Raw genomic sequence first — 18,190 nt, forward strand, 5'->3', positions numbered from 1 at the left:
ATATATATGCTATACTAGTTTAACTATTTCTCTTCCCTCCTGTCATAACACTTATCCAGCTATTTTGAAGCATGAGCTCTTGGGCCACAGCTTATCACTGATGTTCTGACTTCAGTAGATAGATGCTCCTCTAACGTGTTCCTCCACTTCCAACCCAATAAACTTCCCACTAGATTTAGAACTTGCTGAATTTCCACACCTCTTAACATATTTTAGTAGAATAAAGTAGCTCATGTTTAAAATATATTTAGAAAAGTTGGGGACTAAAATGCTATTCTTTACCTACACTACTCTTCTGTTGTGTGAAATACAAAATAGTGTACTCAAATTCATGTTAAGAAACTGAGATGAAAGATATTTTGAAACTGTTGCCACAGTGCTAAAGTCAGAGTAGATTGCCTATTCAGAGCAGTCTGTGACTGGAGAATTGTATTCGCCCTCAAAGCAAGTACAGTAGAGTATCAAGAGATGCAAATGACGGCATATATTTCTATCTTCAAGATTATTGAGCTTCTTTCAGCTCCTTTATTATGCCAGCTACTCTAAAGTCTCCTTGGGGACTTAGCATAAGTAGTTACTCCCACTGCTACTGATCTCAATCCCTGAAAAAACATCATTTCCAAGAGACACCCTGAAGTAGATTGGACCCTACCTTAGGACATGTGTATCCCAGCACCTTTGCTTCTATTATATAATGCACCATGGTATTATAATTAACTATCTAATTGCCTGTCTTTCCAGCTTGCTGTATGCTCTGTGAGGGTAGGATCTTTAACCATAATACCTAGAAATAATAGGCACTTTTTAATTGAATGAATCACAAAAGAATTGACTATTGACAAACTCAGAAACTACTTAAGGGATCAGATTGTCCCTTTATTATATACCTCTGCCTGATTTTATTATACCTCTGCCTGAAATATTTCTGTCTACCCAAATTTATAAATAATGGAATGGAAGACATCATCAATTGAAAGATGCACCACTATTTTATGTACCACTAAAAAAGACAAGCCACTCCCAATCCAATTATAATTGCTAGATTGTTAGATAGTTCCTAGTTTCAGAGATGTCGAAATTAGGAAAATGTGCATCTGAAAATTACAATCAATAATATACAGTGTAGCTACATGGTAATTTTCTATTTCTTTGGACACTTAAAAATTGTGTCATAAGATTTCGAAGAGGCTAGTATGTGAACCCCATGTAGATACAGAGATATAACATTGTTCCTCTTAGTTTTCTTCAAGTGCCAAGTTTATATCTGATTTAGGGGATAACTGCTCCTCTGGCACCAACAGCCTTACCAGATCCCAAAAACAGAGCTCCCTCCAAATGCTCCATCTTTAGAAGAGAGCTTCAGGAGAAAGGTGACAATAAAGTAATCAAATAATGCTCCAGTTGCACAGGATTAATGACTTTAGCTTTGGCAAACTCTTAACTTTTTGTCATGTTGGTGGTAAGCTCCAGGGTTGTGTATATAGGAAGGAGACTAATTTTAATCAAAACTTTCCCATGATTTAAAAGGAAGATAAAAAAGTCAATAAGTTTTAGAAGGAAATTAAAATGCATATGCTGGTTGGTGTTAAGAATTCACTTTGTGTGTTAAAAAAAATCAGTTTTATCCAAACAGGAGATCCCTATTAACAAGATAAGTAAGAGATCTGAACTGAAAAATCATTGTAATTCAAATATGCAAAGGAGTGGATACACATACTCTTTTTGTATGAATTATATGAGATCTCCTAAAATAAATGCAAATTCTTACATTTAAATATAGCACCTAAATCACTTTAAAACATCAATAGTTAAGATGGTTTATATATTTTGTTATAAATCATATATCCTTACTACAAATTAAATGTACTTTCAAAATTATTTTATTAATTAGACTTTTATTTTACCAAATACTAAAGTCTAGAAATACATGGGTACTGGCCAATCCTTAAAAATATCTGTGTAACACATTTTACTTATAATATTTTTGGTGAAATGATCTTATGCTGTATAAGAATACATGCAAACAGAAATACACACACAGACACACACACACACACACACACACACACACTTACTTCTGTTGATAGGATTTTATTTGGTAGGAGGTTTTGTATTATTTTGTGACAACTGCAAGTAAGCATTTTCCATCATGAGAAATTTAGATAGTGAGCGAGTACAAGTTCCTTAAAACAAACAAATAAAACAAACAAACAAAAAAAACCATTTTCCCTTTTACCCTTTTGTCTATATTAGCTAACTAATCCTCCCAGTCATCCACTTAGCTTTGCTGGTGGAGGTCACATGGGAACCTTTGCATAATCTGAGGTTTGCACATTCTGTCTAAATAAACAATTGCGTTTATCACTAGATATTCATAATTGGAGCTCTGGCTTCTTATTTTGTAAAGTTCACTTTCCAAACCATGTATGATAAAACTAATTGCCATTATGTGTTATTCTAAAACATTTTAAGAACTTTTCCTGGGGAAGACGTATTTTAAATTACCATTTTCTTACCTAAGAATGGCTATCTCAAATACTGAAATAGCCTTATACAAACTTACCTTAAGAGTAACCTTCTTTTTAAGTTTTTAGTAACATTATAAAACAGAATGTGACTTCCTAATTTTAGAATGTCAGTTACAGATAAGTTAAAAACTCCGAATTAAAGAAAAATTAATAACCATTAATTTTTGCATACTAAAAATATGAGTATGTGCCACTTGTTATGCTGTGTTCCAGGAGCACAAAGACAAATAAAAGGTAGTAAGTCTCTGCCTTTACTGGTGGAAGAGGTAGAAGACATGGAAAGAAGCAATGGTGGGAGAGGTTCCCAAAGTGCTTTATACGGAATAACAAAAAGATTAGGTTTGTGTTGCAGGAAAGTAAGCCTTCCAAAATAAAATACAAGATGAAAACAAGAAAATTTATACAGCCCCGACTGTTTAAGGGTCACATGCTAAGCAGAGGGTATTAAAACAAGATTTCCATCTTTCAGGAGCCCATAATTCCATTTTATGTCAGACAAACCATTTCTTTTATATTATTATAAGAGGAAAGATAGTAATTCAACTCACCAATGAGGCCCATGAACCATATCATTCAGTAGAGCTGAATAACATAAATAACATAAATAAATGTACCCCAAAGATTATCCATCAGTCAACTCTACCAAACCAGTTATTTTTCCAAGGCTGAATAATCATGATCATGTTAAAATGAGCTCTTGTCCCTTGTTTTGTCTGATCCAGTTTTCTAGCTTCAAGCCAGGCATTTTTATAATATCAAGTATCTACACTTGATATTACTTGAATAACTATAATTTATTAATATCAAGTATCATAATATTACTAGGACCTCATAAGGATGGTCAAATGAGAGAGCAGGACAAATAATCTTATTTATAATTTAGAATGAAAAATAGTTAGCTTTATTGCGGTCTGGGACTTATTTCAAGTTGGTAGAATCCATCCAGGAAAGACCATATTTGAGGTCTGCCAATTCTTGGTCCACAAGCAAGAAACTTTGAATCAGTCTTTCACCTCTGAAATGGGTCTTAGAAAAATCAGACTTGAAAGATAGCATGCAAAATTGAAAACAAATATGTTAGGATGAGATTATAGGTGTTGTTTAAACATTTAAAAAATATTACTGCAGCATAATTTTTAGTTAGAAATTTAATTATTGAATTCAATTCCCTCAATTCTTCAGTAAAATAAATTGGGTTCCAAAGAGACTGAGTACTGCCAAAAGTTACAGTAAAAACAATTGAAGAGTAAGAGCTACAATCCAGGATGCTTGACTTTTAGCCCAGTTCTCTTCTTGAGACACTGGAAGTGTCTCAAGAGCAACAAATTAAAAACTTTTGGAGGTAACAATACTTTTTTTCCCCTTCTGGAGAGATTAATACAAATAAGACATTGTAGGAAAAATAGATATAATTAAAATTACTGATATAAAGATTTATACTGATATAAAGTTACTGATATAAAGATTTCTATTTTAAACAGCCAATAAATAAGTATAAAATTAGTATTTAAAGCAAAAGAGCTAAAAGCCCTGGTATTTTTCTCAATATTTTGCTTATTTGGAAAAAAATAAAAATAAATATATAACTACAGCAGTTTCTAAACTACCATTATTACGTGAAATACAGTCAATAAAAATATAAGTGCCTTAAGAAATGTCTGGAAATGTCTGTAATAATGTTAAAATAGCTGACATACTTTACATTTGACTCACCTAGCTTATCATTAATATATGAGTGCCTACTATGTGCAGAGGACCTTTAAAAGGACAAAGAAGGAGTATAAAGATGAATCCTTCCAGAGTTCAACAAAAAAGATACATGTTTAAATTAACATGGTTTCAAGTTTACATGGTTTCAAGTTTGAGATAACATTTAAGCTGGACTTTGAAGATAGGCAGCACTAATGGAAGCAGGGATGAAAGGAAGCGACATTTTAAACAGAGAAGTTAGTATGAGTTAAGGTAGCAAACGAGAAAGTTCCTAGCATATGTAGGGAACAAAGGTTACTTTCAAGGTGGAATATAGGGTGCCCTGAGGGGAAAAGTGGGAAGTAAATTTGTAAGGCCAGTGCAAATTGGGATTGTAGAGAGGGATTGTAGACGTTAATTCATAGGGAATGGGAATCCAAAATGAATCAAAATAAAAATATAACGATTGGTCTAGAAATACTAAGTCATAAACAAAATCTGGGTGAAAACGTCTAATAGTCAACTACAGACTTAAATTACTAAGAAAAAAAAAGTTCCCAACTACTGCAGATGTTTCACATAAAACAGTAATTCTATGAAAGATTTTATAGTATGCTGAATTATGGAAGCACATTGATATTTTTTAAAATGGCCCAAAGTGGCTTGCCTCATAACTTTAAAAAAAATTTTTTTTAACCATGGATTTAAGAGTCAATAAGGGTTTTTCACAGGTTTCTAATGTAGAGATAAATATATGTATATTTTTCTAAAGTAGAACATTAGATCTTCCTCTAAGAGTATAATGATGACCTAGGCTGGACAGAAGGAAAAAAACACTATGTAGAAGAGAAAAGTAGAATAATTTTAAGAGGTGATAAAAGAGCAGGAAAGGGACTAGTGCCTTTCAAATCCTCTAGGTTGTTTCCCAAGCTGTGAGTTTTTGTTTAACTGGTAAAGGTGACAGTTGAGGGGAAGTGACAGTGGATAACGGCACATAATTTGCAGTGACGGAGATGATTACAAACATTCATAATATAGGATGGTAGTAGTAGAAAGAGAGGGTATGGGGTTAAGCAGGCCTGAATTTCAATGCTGGTCATGTGATCTTGAAAACATTTCTTAACTTCCCCATAGTTGATTTTCTTCTATAACATTAGGATAACAAATATTTACCTTACAGGGGAGAATTAGAGCATAGGAAAGAACTTGATAAACATTCAATATGTGATAGCTCTTCAATAAAAACCTTTTGTTAAGATCCCACTGTGTGCATACACTGTGATTCTGTGGCTTTTAATCTTTGGCAGACTATGGGAAAGATAAATTGTACTTAGAAAGATGATCAAGATGATCAAGGAGCACTTCAAAGCCCCAGTTCAAAATTATCTTCTCATTCTCTCTCTCTCTCTCTTTTTTTTTTTTTTTTTTTTTTTTTTTTGAGACGGAGTCTCGCTCTGTCGCCCAGGCTGGAGTGCAGTGGCGCGATCTCGGCTCACTGCAAGCTCCGCCTCCCGGGTTCACGCCATTCTCCTGCCTCAGCCTCTCCGAGTAGCTGGGACTACAGGCGCCCGCCACCACGCCCGGCTAATTTTTTGTATTTTTTAGTAGAGACGGGGTTTCACCGTGGTCTCGATCTCCTGACCTCGTGATCCGCCCGCCTCGGCCTCCCAAAGTGCTGGGATTACAAGCGTGAGCCACCACGCCCGGCCTCTCTCTCTCTCTCTTTCACACATACACACACAAGCACACTTTCACCCTACCAATTAGGAATTTTAAGTTAACAAGACACTTTTTTAAAAATACAGTGTCCTTTGGATAGGCAAATCACCTTCACACTTGAGTGTGATCAGTTCTTTGCTTAGTGAAAAGTTGCTGGGTTCTCTTGGAATTGGAAGAAGGCAATGTGAATTAGGAACTTCTTGAGGGTACTCAGTATGATAGGAAGGTGGGAAGAAGGAGGAAGTAAGGGGAGACATAGAGAGCGAGAAACAAAAGAGGCCACAAATATTAATAAGTAGTGGTTCTTATTTGGACTTTCCCCTTGGAGGGGACCTTTCCGTCCCCTGATAATCTCTTAGGAAGATAATTAACACAAGTTTAAATTGTGAAGCCTATCAGTTGAGAAAAATGTTGAGACAAGTCTCAATCACTTTAGGACGTTTATTTGCCAAAATTAAGGACGCGCGCGGGGAAGACAGGTCTATGCCTTTCTCGGAAGATGATTTTGAGGGCTCCAAATTTAAAGGGGAAAGAGTGTGATACTGAGAAATACAGTTTTCATGTGAGAGGGTAGCAGGGGGAAAATAGTCATTCATGCCTCTGTCTGGCTTAGTGAATCTGAATCTGCATTTTTATGTAAGATAACATAGACAAATGGGGCAGGGGAACAATCAGATATGCATTTGAGTCAGGTGGGCAGAGGGGTGACTGCACCTGAAAACAGAAGCTATCCATTTACATTGCCATGGTAAATTTTAATAGAAACACTTTAGGGTAAAGATCTTGGTGCTCACTGACAATTTCCTTGTGGGCAAAATATGAGCGAGGTGTGTAGCTTCTCATCTGGTAGCCATCTCATTTAAAAACTAAGAGGCAAGGCAGTTTTGCGTGACCCAGTTCCCAGCTTAACTTTTCCCTTTGGCTTAATGAGTTTGGGGATCCGAGATTTATTTTCCTTTCACATGACTATGCCAAACTCAGATTCCTTCCTTTCATCCCTGTTTCATCTGTTCAGGCTGGTTAGTTCGCCTTTCCAATCCACACAGAGTAAGACAGAAAAGACAGTGAGAAGCTATGTGTGCAGGACTCCTCTGCGCTCCACTCCATCTAAGCTCTCAAAAAACTTTTAGATTCTTTTGTTTTTTCTATTCATCGGTCTTTTAAAGAGGCAATCCCACTTTTCCATTTCCACTTCCTAAAAAATAATGCTAAGTAACTTAAGGATTTTCTTTACATTATGTAGCTATTCAATCAGGGTCAGTCATAGTTAATAGTTTTTTCCCCACTTCCCATAGCCTTGGCTTTTAGCTTAGCTTTGGCAGTGAAGATCTGGCCCTAAGCTGTTGCGACCCAACCCCCAACCTAAACATTTCACAGGCTACTGGGCTGCGGAAAGCTGAGGCTGCCAACTTTGGAGCCTAGGATTCCCAGGACATCAGGTCAAGCAACTGAGAGGTCCACCCAGGGGTAAATTCCACACATAGTTTCTTCTCTCTTGGGACCAGCGCTTTAACATCTGGGTTAATCAGATCGTGCAGACACGGTAACTAGGCGCAGAGAACAGCTGGACACGTTGCTGGGAGCCCAGACGGAACGTGACCAGTAGTTCTCAGAAACCGCTTCTAAATACCAGCTCCAACAAGCTTGTAGCGTCCGAGTGCGGATAAGGCAAGAGCAAAAACGAGCATAGTTTGGGCCGTTGGGGCCAAATCTGCACTTCTGAGAGCTACTTTTACTGCTAAGTTTTGAAATTGGATTTACCAAGAGGGAAGCGTTGCAGAGTGGCAACCGCAGGCAGGTAAAACTAATATTTGCACTCACACACTCCCCGGATTCTTCACAGACAGGGATGGAAGAGAAAACTTAGGAAGTTGAAGTCTGGCATTAAAATAAAGGACTCGCTACCACTCTGTGCACCTTCTTGAGGGAGTTCGTTTGTCCGCGGCGCCTCACAGCTTAGTGCGCCTGCGCACGCGCGAACTGCGGCCCCGCCTCTCCTGTGGGGACGGGAGACGTGCGTCGGGTCGCGGGCGCGGGCTGCGCATGCGCCTTCATTTCGTCAGCCCGCTGCTGCGTGCTGCCAGCGGGAACCGCGGAGGGGAAGGTTTTTGCTGCTGTGTTCCCCGAGCCTGTTACACGCAGCGCGCCGGGAGACTGAGAGAGGAAAGGATAGAGGAAGTGCTCCCCTAGGCTGCATGAGTCGAAGCAAGAGTATTTCCTTCCCGCCAGGCAAGTGTCCATAGAAACCGGGCCCCGCCCCTTTCCTGGCCTGCATTCCCATCCCCTCTCCCGGGGCGGAGGTGAGGACCTCCTTGGTTCCTCTGGTTCTGTCAGTGAGCCCTTTCCTTGGCCATGAAGCTCGTGAGGAAGAACATCGAGAAGGACAATGCGGGCCAGGTGACCCTGGTCCCCGAGGAGCCTGAGGACATGTGGCACACTTACAACCTCGTGCAGGTGGGCGACAGCCTGCGCGCCTCCACCATCCGCAAGGTACAGACAGAGTCCTCCACAGGCAGCGTGGGCAGCAATCGGGTCCGCACTACCCTCACTCTCTGCGTGGAGGCCATCGACTTCGACTCTCAAGCCTGCCAGCTGCGGGTTAAGGGGACCAACATCCAAGAGAATGAGTATGTCAAGATGGGGGCTTACCACACCATCGAGCTGGAGCCCAACCGCCAGTTCACCCTGGCCAAGAAGCAGTGGGATAGTGTGGTACTGGAGCGCATCGAGCAGGCCTGTGACCCAGCCTGGAGCGCTGATGTGGCGGCCGTGGTCATGCAGGAAGGCCTTGCCCATATCTGCTTAGTCACTCCCAGCATGACCCTCACTCGGGCCAAGGTGGAGGTGAACATCCCTAGGAAAAGGAAAGGCAATTGCTCTCAGCATGACCGGGCCTTGGAGCGGTTCTATGAACAGGTGGTCCAGGCTATCCAGCGCCACATACACTTTGATGTTGTAAAGTGCATCCTGGTGGCCAGCCCAGGATTTGTGAGGGAGCAGTTCTGCGACTACATGTTTCAACAAGCAGTGAAGACCGACAACAAACTGCTCCTGGAAAACCGGTCCAAATTTCTTCAGGTAAAACAATCTTACCCAGGGATAGTTAAGAATGGGCAGAGGGATTGGTATAAACTACTCCTAAAGTTTTAGAACAGGGAAAAATAAGAGGAGAAGTTCTTTACTTAGCTGGGATTTTCATGAGATAATGAAATAAAAAGAGAATGTTAAATGTCTAGCAAATTTATGGAGTAAACTTTGCTGAAACATTATGAAGCCTTATTAGCGCTTTTGGCTTTAAGCCTTTGTGGGCTGATTAACGGGTGTTCCAAGAGATTCTTTTGCCTAACTTTTGTAATTGTTATTCTAGGTACATGCCTCCTCCGGACACAAGTACTCCCTGAAAGAGGCCCTTTGTGACCCTACTGTAGCTAGCCGCCTTTCAGACACTAAAGCTGCTGGGGAAGTCAAAGCCTTGGATGACTTCTATAAAATGTTACAACATGAACCGGATCGAGCTTTCTATGGACTCAAGCAGGTGGAGAAGGCCAATGAAGCCATGGCAATTGACACATTGCTTATCAGCGATGAGCTCTTCAGGCATCAGGATGTAGCCACACGGAGCCGGTATGTGAGGCTGGTGGACAGTGTGAAAGAGAATGCAGGCACCGTTAGGATATTCTCTAGTCTTCACGTTTCTGGGGAACAGCTCAGCCAGTTGACTGGGGTAGCTGCCATTCTCCGCTTCCCTGTTCCCGAACTCTCTGACCAAGAGGATGATTCCAGTTCTGAAGAGGATTAATGATTGAAACTTAAAATTGAGACAATCTTGTGTTTCCTAAACTGTTACAGTACATTTCTCAGCATCCTTGTGACAGAAAGCTGCAAGAATGGCACTTTTTGATTCATACAGGGATTTCTTATGTGTTTGGCTACACTAGATATTTTGTGATTGGCAAGACATGTATTTAAACAATAAAGGAAATAATCTCCACGTACTACCATCTTTATTGTGTAATTTTTTATAGGAATTATGAGTTATCTGTAGTACTTGGAAACAGAAAATGTGTATTTAATGACGATGCCTATACAGTATATTGTTTGGGATGGATTGTAAAATTTCACACTGCATGCTTTGAAACAGTTTTCCTTAGAAAAAGCTTTTGCTATCTTATCCTCAATTTACGTTATTTCTTTATTTTAATTCTGCATGGTGTTCTTGCATTGCATTTAATGATCCCTTTTCTCCCCACCTCCACACACTACATTTTTTTTAGATTTAAATAGTTTTAATATTTTAAATGATTGCCGTACAATTAGTAGACTTGAAGACAAGTTTTAAATATTTTTCTTCAAAGGCTTGTTAAACCAATCATGTTAAAAGGAAATTCTTGGTTTTGGTTTGTTGTTGTTAGCATTAGTCATATTTGATTTAGAGGGTAACTTAATCAGTTATTTTTAGATTTTTAGAGCTTTGATCTGCTAGGGATTGTCAAAATAATCTCCTTGAGGCATCTTTATTTTTAAAATGAGATTAAAGTGTGTGATTTGCTTGTTATGTGGCTAATTAGTGGCAAAGCTGGAAGTCATTCCCAATCTGGACTTTAGTTCTTTGCGTCAAAACGTGCTATATTATTTATTTATTTTTTTGCTTGTCAAAGTTATACTTAATTCTGTTTTATATTTGTATGTGGGATTAATTTGGGTTTGCACATTTTTGTTGGACTATTTTAGTTGTGAAGAAGCCTGTTCTAAAGTTTAAGTCACATGACTAGTATGTGGCAGTTGACTTAAACTCCAATACTCTTTACTATCATTGACTTAAACTCCATTACTCTTTACTATAATTATGGAATCGTGCAAATACCTCTGAGTTTAAAATATTATTTTTATTATTTTTGGTGCACATTTCTAAAAGTTAAGGAAGGAGCCTCAGTAATGGAATTGCTTCTTGACCTTTTGCAAACCTCAATTTAGCAAAATAATTAGGAACGATCTAACAGTGATGATTTGGTTTTTAACTGCTGGGATCAGTGACGCCTATTTCAAGTAGTGATACTAACTAAACTTTTGCCTGTCTTTCCTGTGTCTGTGGGCCATCCTCCTGGTGTGACAGACTTGGGGATTTCTTGTAAACTTCCTAGCTGACACTTCCCTATACTTTAAAACTCACATATTTATATTTTTATACATCTACCTCCTAATTTAAAAGTAATTGAGATTGTCATTTCATTATAATTCCATGGGCATCTTTAAATTACTATTCAAATATGTTACTAAATAATAAGAATATAGAAATGAAGCCACTGAGACTCTTAAAGTTGAAACCTGATTGATAATTATATTTTCAGTAAGGATTTGGAGATTTTTGGACATTTTTACTCTCATAATCTATGCAGTACTGAAATGAGGCCTAATAAATATAACCAATACGTGTTAGGCCATAGGTTCTTAAATTTAGCTACCTGTTCACCTCACCTTGAGAGCTCTTAAAACCCTCAGTGTCCAGGTTGCAGCCCAGACTAATTAAATAACGTTTTATCCCTAGAAATGTTTTTTTTAAAGCTACCCAGATGATTCCAATAGGCATGAAGGCAAAGAGCCACTGATTCAGGCCTTGATATTCCAAAGTATGGTCCGTAGACCAGCAGCATCCCTGAGAGCTTGTTGGAAACTAGAATTCAGGGATCTTTTATAGAACTACTGAGACAGATGCTACCTGTACCAACATCTCTAGATGATTCCTGTGCATAATAAAATCTGATAAACAAAGGCAATAGGTTATTCTTCCTGTGCTGGTAAATCTCTGGCAGGGGTCCCCAGTCAGGAAAAAGATTTGAGTATTAAGGTCTTTCAAAATAGTTAACTGGCCATACTCAACTATCTATAAAACCTCTATAAATTTCTGTTTTTATGTCTATGAATTAATTAAATAAAATTTAACTCATTTTTAAGAAATTAGATGTTCTGTTATCAAGAATACAATTCTTACTAGATCATAGGTGAAAATGTCAAAATGATGATAGGAGCAAATTAAAAATTCAAATAATTATTTTTGACTTTCCTAGAAGACATAATTGTCTCTGGAAAGCATATACAGTAGTCTAATTCCAACTGCTACTCATTAAGTATTGGATATGTGATAAAAACTATCGATAACTCCAATGTACCTTCTCTAATGTACTGTAAATTTCCATTTCCTATCATGTGCTTGCAAACAAAGATTTGCTATGCCACTAAACTCAATAAATGAGAAGCTTGCACATTATTTCATTTTGCTATAGATACGATACATATCAAATGACAGCTACTCCTGGTCCCCCATTTGTATGTTAAATTCCTTGTTAATTTTATGACGAGATTATTGATCTTGGATTTCACTTTCATTACCCTCTTAGAAACAAATTGGATCTTTCTCCTCCCAGATGCCACTAGAGTAGCTTTGTAAAGCCCATTTTTCTTATCTTTACTTAGTTTCTGTCTCTAACTTTAGTTTCCTTTTTCAGTTTCCCTGACTAATTCTCTTAACCTCCAATTATCTTTAACAGAAGTTACTAATTCTGTAATTCATATACTCTGGAACTGGAATTATATTTGTTCCTAAACAACCAAGTGTACATATGAAAAGGTCTGTACATTAATGCCTCATAATAGCAGCTCTTATTTGGGAAAGGGTTATAGTACATTTAACTCATGTGGTTTTCCAAGCAAGTTAAGACTGGCTATTTGTGTTTAGTTTCAGAATATGTTGAATTAGAAGTTGAAGAGTTTCTAAAGTGATTCTAAGGGCTTGAGAGATGAACCCTTTTGCTTAGAGCCGGAACTTAGATATGGGATATATATATTTATATTACACTAATCATTAAGAGTAATATAGTTAATTTTATCCATTTTTTTAGTGCCTTTTTTGAACCAGTCACTGGGCTAGATGTGGGGAAGACAAACATGTAAACAAATCGCCGGGCGCGGTGGCTCACGCTTGTAATCCCAGCACTTTGGGAGGCCGAGGCGGGCGGATCACGAGGTCAGGAGATCGAGACCACGGTGAAACCCCGTCTCTACTAAAAATACAAAAAAAAAAATTAGCCGGGCGTGGTGGCGGGCGCCTGTAGTCCCAGCTACTCAGAGAGGCTGAGGCAGGAGAATGGCGTGAACCCGGGAGGCGGAGCTTGCAGTGAGCCGAGATTGCGCCACTGCACTCCAGCCTGGGCGACAGAGCGAGACTCCGTCTCAAAAAAAAACAAAAAACAAAAAAAACAAAAAAAAAAACAAATCACTGTTAGAAGTAACTTGTACAAAGTGTGTAAAAGGACACAGTGCTGAAAGGGGTGACTTTTAGGAGAAACTTTATAGAGGAAGGACCAGTAAGTTTACCTAAAATGGGAAGAAGAAATATGGAGAAATTAAGTGGGAAGATGGGGAGGGGAAGTTTGCTAATCACCTAAGAACCTCCGTGCCACAAGGAGGAGTTTGGGTTTGACCATTAGGAGAAACAATTACAAAGTTTAAGCAGCATGCTAAACTGCATTTCACAAATATCACTCTTTGGCAGCATCAAGGATCGATTGGAGGAGGCAAGACTGGAGGCAGGAAGACTGGTTAAAAAAAATGCATATTAGGAAGATACTAGAGAAAAATGATAATGGCCTTATCAAAGGCAGCGATAATGTTCCTTGCAATAGGAATGAACAGAAGTCAACAGGAAATATTAAGAGATGGGATCAAAAGGACATGACTGCAGATTGTTGTTTAGAGTTATAGAAAAAAGTAGAATCCAAAGGTAAATCTCAGATTTCTTGAGTGGTGGGAGAGATGATGACACAAAATGTAACTTTAAAAATGGTAATTAAAAAAAATGTTTTATGCAGTGGTGGTTAAATTTACTAAAAGATTTTTTCAGTATTCCCATAGTGCAGGAATTAGCAAGCTATATCTCATTCAGGCCAACAAGTTACTGCTAGTGGACCCCATAGCCTTGTGCTCCCCATCATAACATAGTATCTCTGATTTGTCTCACCAGACAAATCAGAGATACACTTCCCATTTTATACCCTGAACCACAAGAGTCTGAACTGTGGCATCAATTTTGCAGTTTTATTTACATCTTTCTTAATGATTTGAAAATAATTTGTTTCAAAAATTGATTTTGACCAGCGCACAATTTTTCTGGTATATCATGTTTAAGTAAATGAATTCTCCAGCAGTGAAGCACAACTAAAGTGAAAAGCTGAAGAGCAACTTAAAAAAGAACTATTAATTCCAATAAAGTTGGTAAAATGCTCAGTAAAATAATTTTCTTCCAATGGATCTCAGCATATTTAAACTTTGTGGTGTGATTCAGTTTATATACTCTAAGAGATTTAGTATTTTAGAAAAGTGCTCTTCAAGATTTTCCTAATGTATTATATGTATCTCTCATGAATTGAATTGATTGAGATATTTAGTGTCAAAGTGTTATACAAAGCCAACATGATTTATAAAAGATATAGGGTGCAATTATAATATTTTTGTGAATCAATTATGCCTTTTTAGGAAAAGATTTAGAAGTCAAAAATGCAGCTAATGAAGCTGTTAGAAAATAAAACCTGTAATAGTAGTCTTGGATTTAACAAGGAGAACAATCAGGAGTTACTAAATATGGTCATCAAGTAGTAAACTTCACTTAGAAATAAAAAAATTGACCAAGTTCAGTAAAGAGATATTTATTTAGGTTAAAAATACCATTCAAAAACATTGGGAGAAGGTATTTGTTAATGGAGATACCTTCTTCAGTGGAGATGATAAAGTCTCATTCGTTGTTTTTCTTTATATAGTAAGAATTAGTCCTTTTTAGGAAGTGTGTGATATATATCACCATCTGTATTCTCATCCACGTTACAGTATTATTTCTAAATTTCCAAGAATCTGTAAAATAACTTTTGCAGTATTTAATATCTCTATTTTCAGTAACATGTTATTGTGTTGAGATAAGTAACACTGATTAATAAATTGGAATATTATGAATGTTTTCATTTAAATTGAGAAACGAATGAGTTTCTGTAAGGACAAATACCTTTGTGTGTAGTATTATAGTTGCATACAAATTTGAGGCTGCAGTGTTTGCTTTTTACAATGAATATTTTAACTCTATAATAATTGGCATTGATATGGGAAGGTCTTAAATTTTCCGATTTCCGTTGCTAAGGATGATAACATTTATGATAAATTGTGGAGACTTGGATATCAGTCTTCTTTTAAATTTCCTTTCTTTATTTCCTAAAATTGCCTACATTAAAACCCCATTCTTTAGAATGTTAGTTCAATGGAAGTGCCTGTTTTCTATAATGTCAGAGATTTAAGGAATTTAAAGCTTATTTCTATTTGGGTGCCACATTTGTTTTCAAAACACCCAATACTGAGGCAAGAGCAGTATTTGCCAAGTAGCAAATACAAGAGCAAAATGTTTTGGCCGTCATATTGCCTGGCTTTGCTCAGGGTTGGTACTACTGTCCCCACTCCAGGAATGGACAACCTATTACAACAAAAGTAACTGTGTGCTTATTAAGTGTCAGGTCTTATGGTAAGTGCTTTAAAATGCATTAGTCTTTCAAGAACGCTGTTAGAAGGGTTTTGTCATTACTATTTTCTGATGCAAAAAAAATGAAATTAAAGAAGATTAAATAATTTATCCAAAATAACATAGCTAGTGGGTGTGATGAGGTACTCCCTCAGCTATCACCCTAAAAAAACTAAGAATGCCAGTTCTTCTCAGCTTTCAGTTTGGAGCAGGCAAACATGTATCTAAAAATAAAAATAAATTATTTGATGACACTAAATTTTATATAATCAGCCAAAGTTTATGCAATCATTTTTTATGTTTTTGTTCTATTATTTTGTCATCTCTCATGAAAAATCAGGAACTCAATTCTATGGTCCTCTAATCTACCTGGATCATAGTGGAGAATTAGAAAGAGCAGAGAAAATGTGGCAAATCTATGTGTTAAAGCAATCCCCTCAAGCATTACCCAGCATCCATTTATTGTTATTTCATACCTAGTTTCAGCAAGCTTTTTTTGTTGTTTAATTTTAAACCTACAATTAAGTCATGCACTATTTCAACAAACTTTTTTTAAATGACTCACCTTAAGTAGCTAGAACTATGCTACCCCTGGGTATGCAAGGATGAATTAAGACAGTTTTCCCTGCCTTTAATCTAGAAATTAGATATCAGCAGGAGATGACCACAAGTGGCCAAGCTGACAGAATTGACAGCAGTTAAAAGTGGCAGCTGATAGTGGGAGTGGATCCTGAAACACTGTCAAAAGAAAAAAAGCCTAGAGTATTATAGAGTATTTCACTGGGGCTTGAGGATGTTACTGAGGACAATACCAGTACCTGGTATTCACACTGAGGAAAAGATTAAATTACATTCAGTGTATTCTGTTAAAGAAGTCAAATAAATGTATTGCCTTACAATGATTTTCATCCAAAAATAGTGGTACTTTAAAAAATCTTTAGCTGTCATACCTAGAATGACTGTTCCAGATAACCAGAGTTTTACTATGCCTTAATAGTCTCAGTAATAAAACTCAAACAATTGTTGAAGGATGAATTTTTGTTAAGGAAAAAAATCCCAATAGATTTCAGTTGTACCATTTATTCAGAGATAGGAGGTCCTCGTGAGTTCAAGTCTACGTTCCAGAAGTTTTATGTCTGGAATTTTTCGTCAAGTCCTACTGTAAACATTGACTAGAAATTTTTGTTTGACACCATTGTGAAAAATTGCTCTGTGGATAGAAAACACTTTAATCTTGTGTTTCACCTCATTTGATCTGATGAACATAATTTATAGTTTATTTTTCCTCCCCAAGTGTGTTGTTGACTATGGTATAATTCTTTTTTTCTTTTTCTTTCTTTTTTTTTTTTTTGTTTGATGAGTTTGAAGAGGAAGCTTAAAATACATTTCAGTACGTGGCTCTGAATCACTTAGAATCATAAGAGGTTAAAGCTGTAAGGAACTTTATATATCATCGGACCTAGTTACTTCATGTTACAGATTTAAACCAGCCCAGAAAGGGTTGGTAACTTGCTCAAACACAAAAGTAGTTTTTCACAAGGTCCACATTCCTGTTTGATATATCTGATTCCAATGTCACCTATTTTTTGTCACCTATTCATACTGAGTCATTTGGGGTAGAGGAACAAGGAACAATGCAAGATTCAAAAATGCCTTAAACCCTCCTTATTTATCAAATTATCATCTTGTGGCAAGGCAGTTTTTCTCTGAGCAGCATTGCTGAGACTCAAACTCAGTTTTGAAGTCTTGTTCATTCCTTGGAGGAGTATTTATATTTCCCTATAGGGAACTCTTCCTGCCTTTCTTCTTCTGAGAACCATTTCATTATTCTGAAAATCATGTACTAAGTACCTACTATGTGACAGGGACTCTAGCAGCCTCCAGTGATCAGAGGTAAAGAAAGATCACAGTCTCTTCCTTGCAAAAAAAAACAGTCTACAATGGGGAACAAATGGTAAAGCAGTAGTAATAGCAGTGCAATCTGGCACAGGAACGTGGGAGCTCAGAGGGCTCCTAACTCAGCCTGGCTTTAGCGAGGAGGTATTCCCAGAGTTTAAACTGGCAAGTTCCAGAAGCCCACACTGATCTTCCATTAGTTTCTAGAGAGATCAGGTGCAGGGACCTGAGAGCATTCCTCTTTTAAGGCCTCTCAACTTTACTTTTATTTTTTTTTCCAGAGACAAGAGTCTTGCTCTATCCCCCAGGCTGGAGTGCAGTGGCCTTATCTTGGCTCACTGCACCTCTGCCTCCTGGGTTCAAGCAATTCTCGTGCGTCACCCTCCCCAGTAGCTGGGGAATACAGGTGCGTGCCACCACACCCAGCTAGTTGTCATATTTTTAGTAGAGACAGGGTTTCACCATGTTGGCCAGGTTGGTCTCAAACTCCTGACCTCAAGTTATCTGCCCATCTTGTCCTCCCCAAGTGGGATTACAGGCGTGAGCCACTGCACCTGGCCTCAACTTTACTTTGGTAATATTTTTCTTCTACGGAGTGGTCTCTGTAATCCCTGATCTCTCTAAATGTTAAATATTTACTGTGGAGTCAACAAACCTGAGAGGAGACATCATGGAGAAAGAGATTCCATTACCTTCTACCCTCATAAGAAAATGAAAATCAAATACTGACCAGGGACCGTGACTGAAAGGACCCTGAAAGATTGTGGAACCTTTGTGTAATAGTATCCATGTTTTTGTTGTCTCC

At 37.7% G+C, this 18,190-nt stretch overlaps 2 protein-coding genes across 2 annotated transcripts in view; both read left to right on the top strand.

Moving 5' to 3' along the window:
* Positions 1 to 18,190, top strand: part of ITGA1 (integrin subunit alpha 1) — a 170,855-nt gene that overhangs the window by 4,556 nt on the left and 148,109 nt on the right. The window lies entirely within an intron of this gene.
* On the top strand, positions 7,449 to 10,107 carry PELO (pelota mRNA surveillance and ribosome rescue factor). Its single transcript, XM_030815761.1, has 2 exons — positions 7,449 to 9,014; positions 9,304 to 10,107. The coding sequence occupies exons 1-2, from the start codon at positions 8,289 to 8,291 to the stop codon at positions 9,733 to 9,735; spliced, it is 1,158 nt and encodes a 385-aa protein (XP_030671621.1). The 5' UTR covers positions 7,449 to 8,288; the 3' UTR covers positions 9,736 to 10,107.

The sequence above is a fragment of the Nomascus leucogenys genome, chromosome 7b (genome assembly GCF_006542625.1).
Source record: "Nomascus leucogenys isolate Asia chromosome 7b, Asia_NLE_v1, whole genome shotgun sequence".
Classification (NCBI taxonomy): Eukaryota; Metazoa; Chordata; class Mammalia; order Primates; family Hylobatidae; genus Nomascus; species Nomascus leucogenys.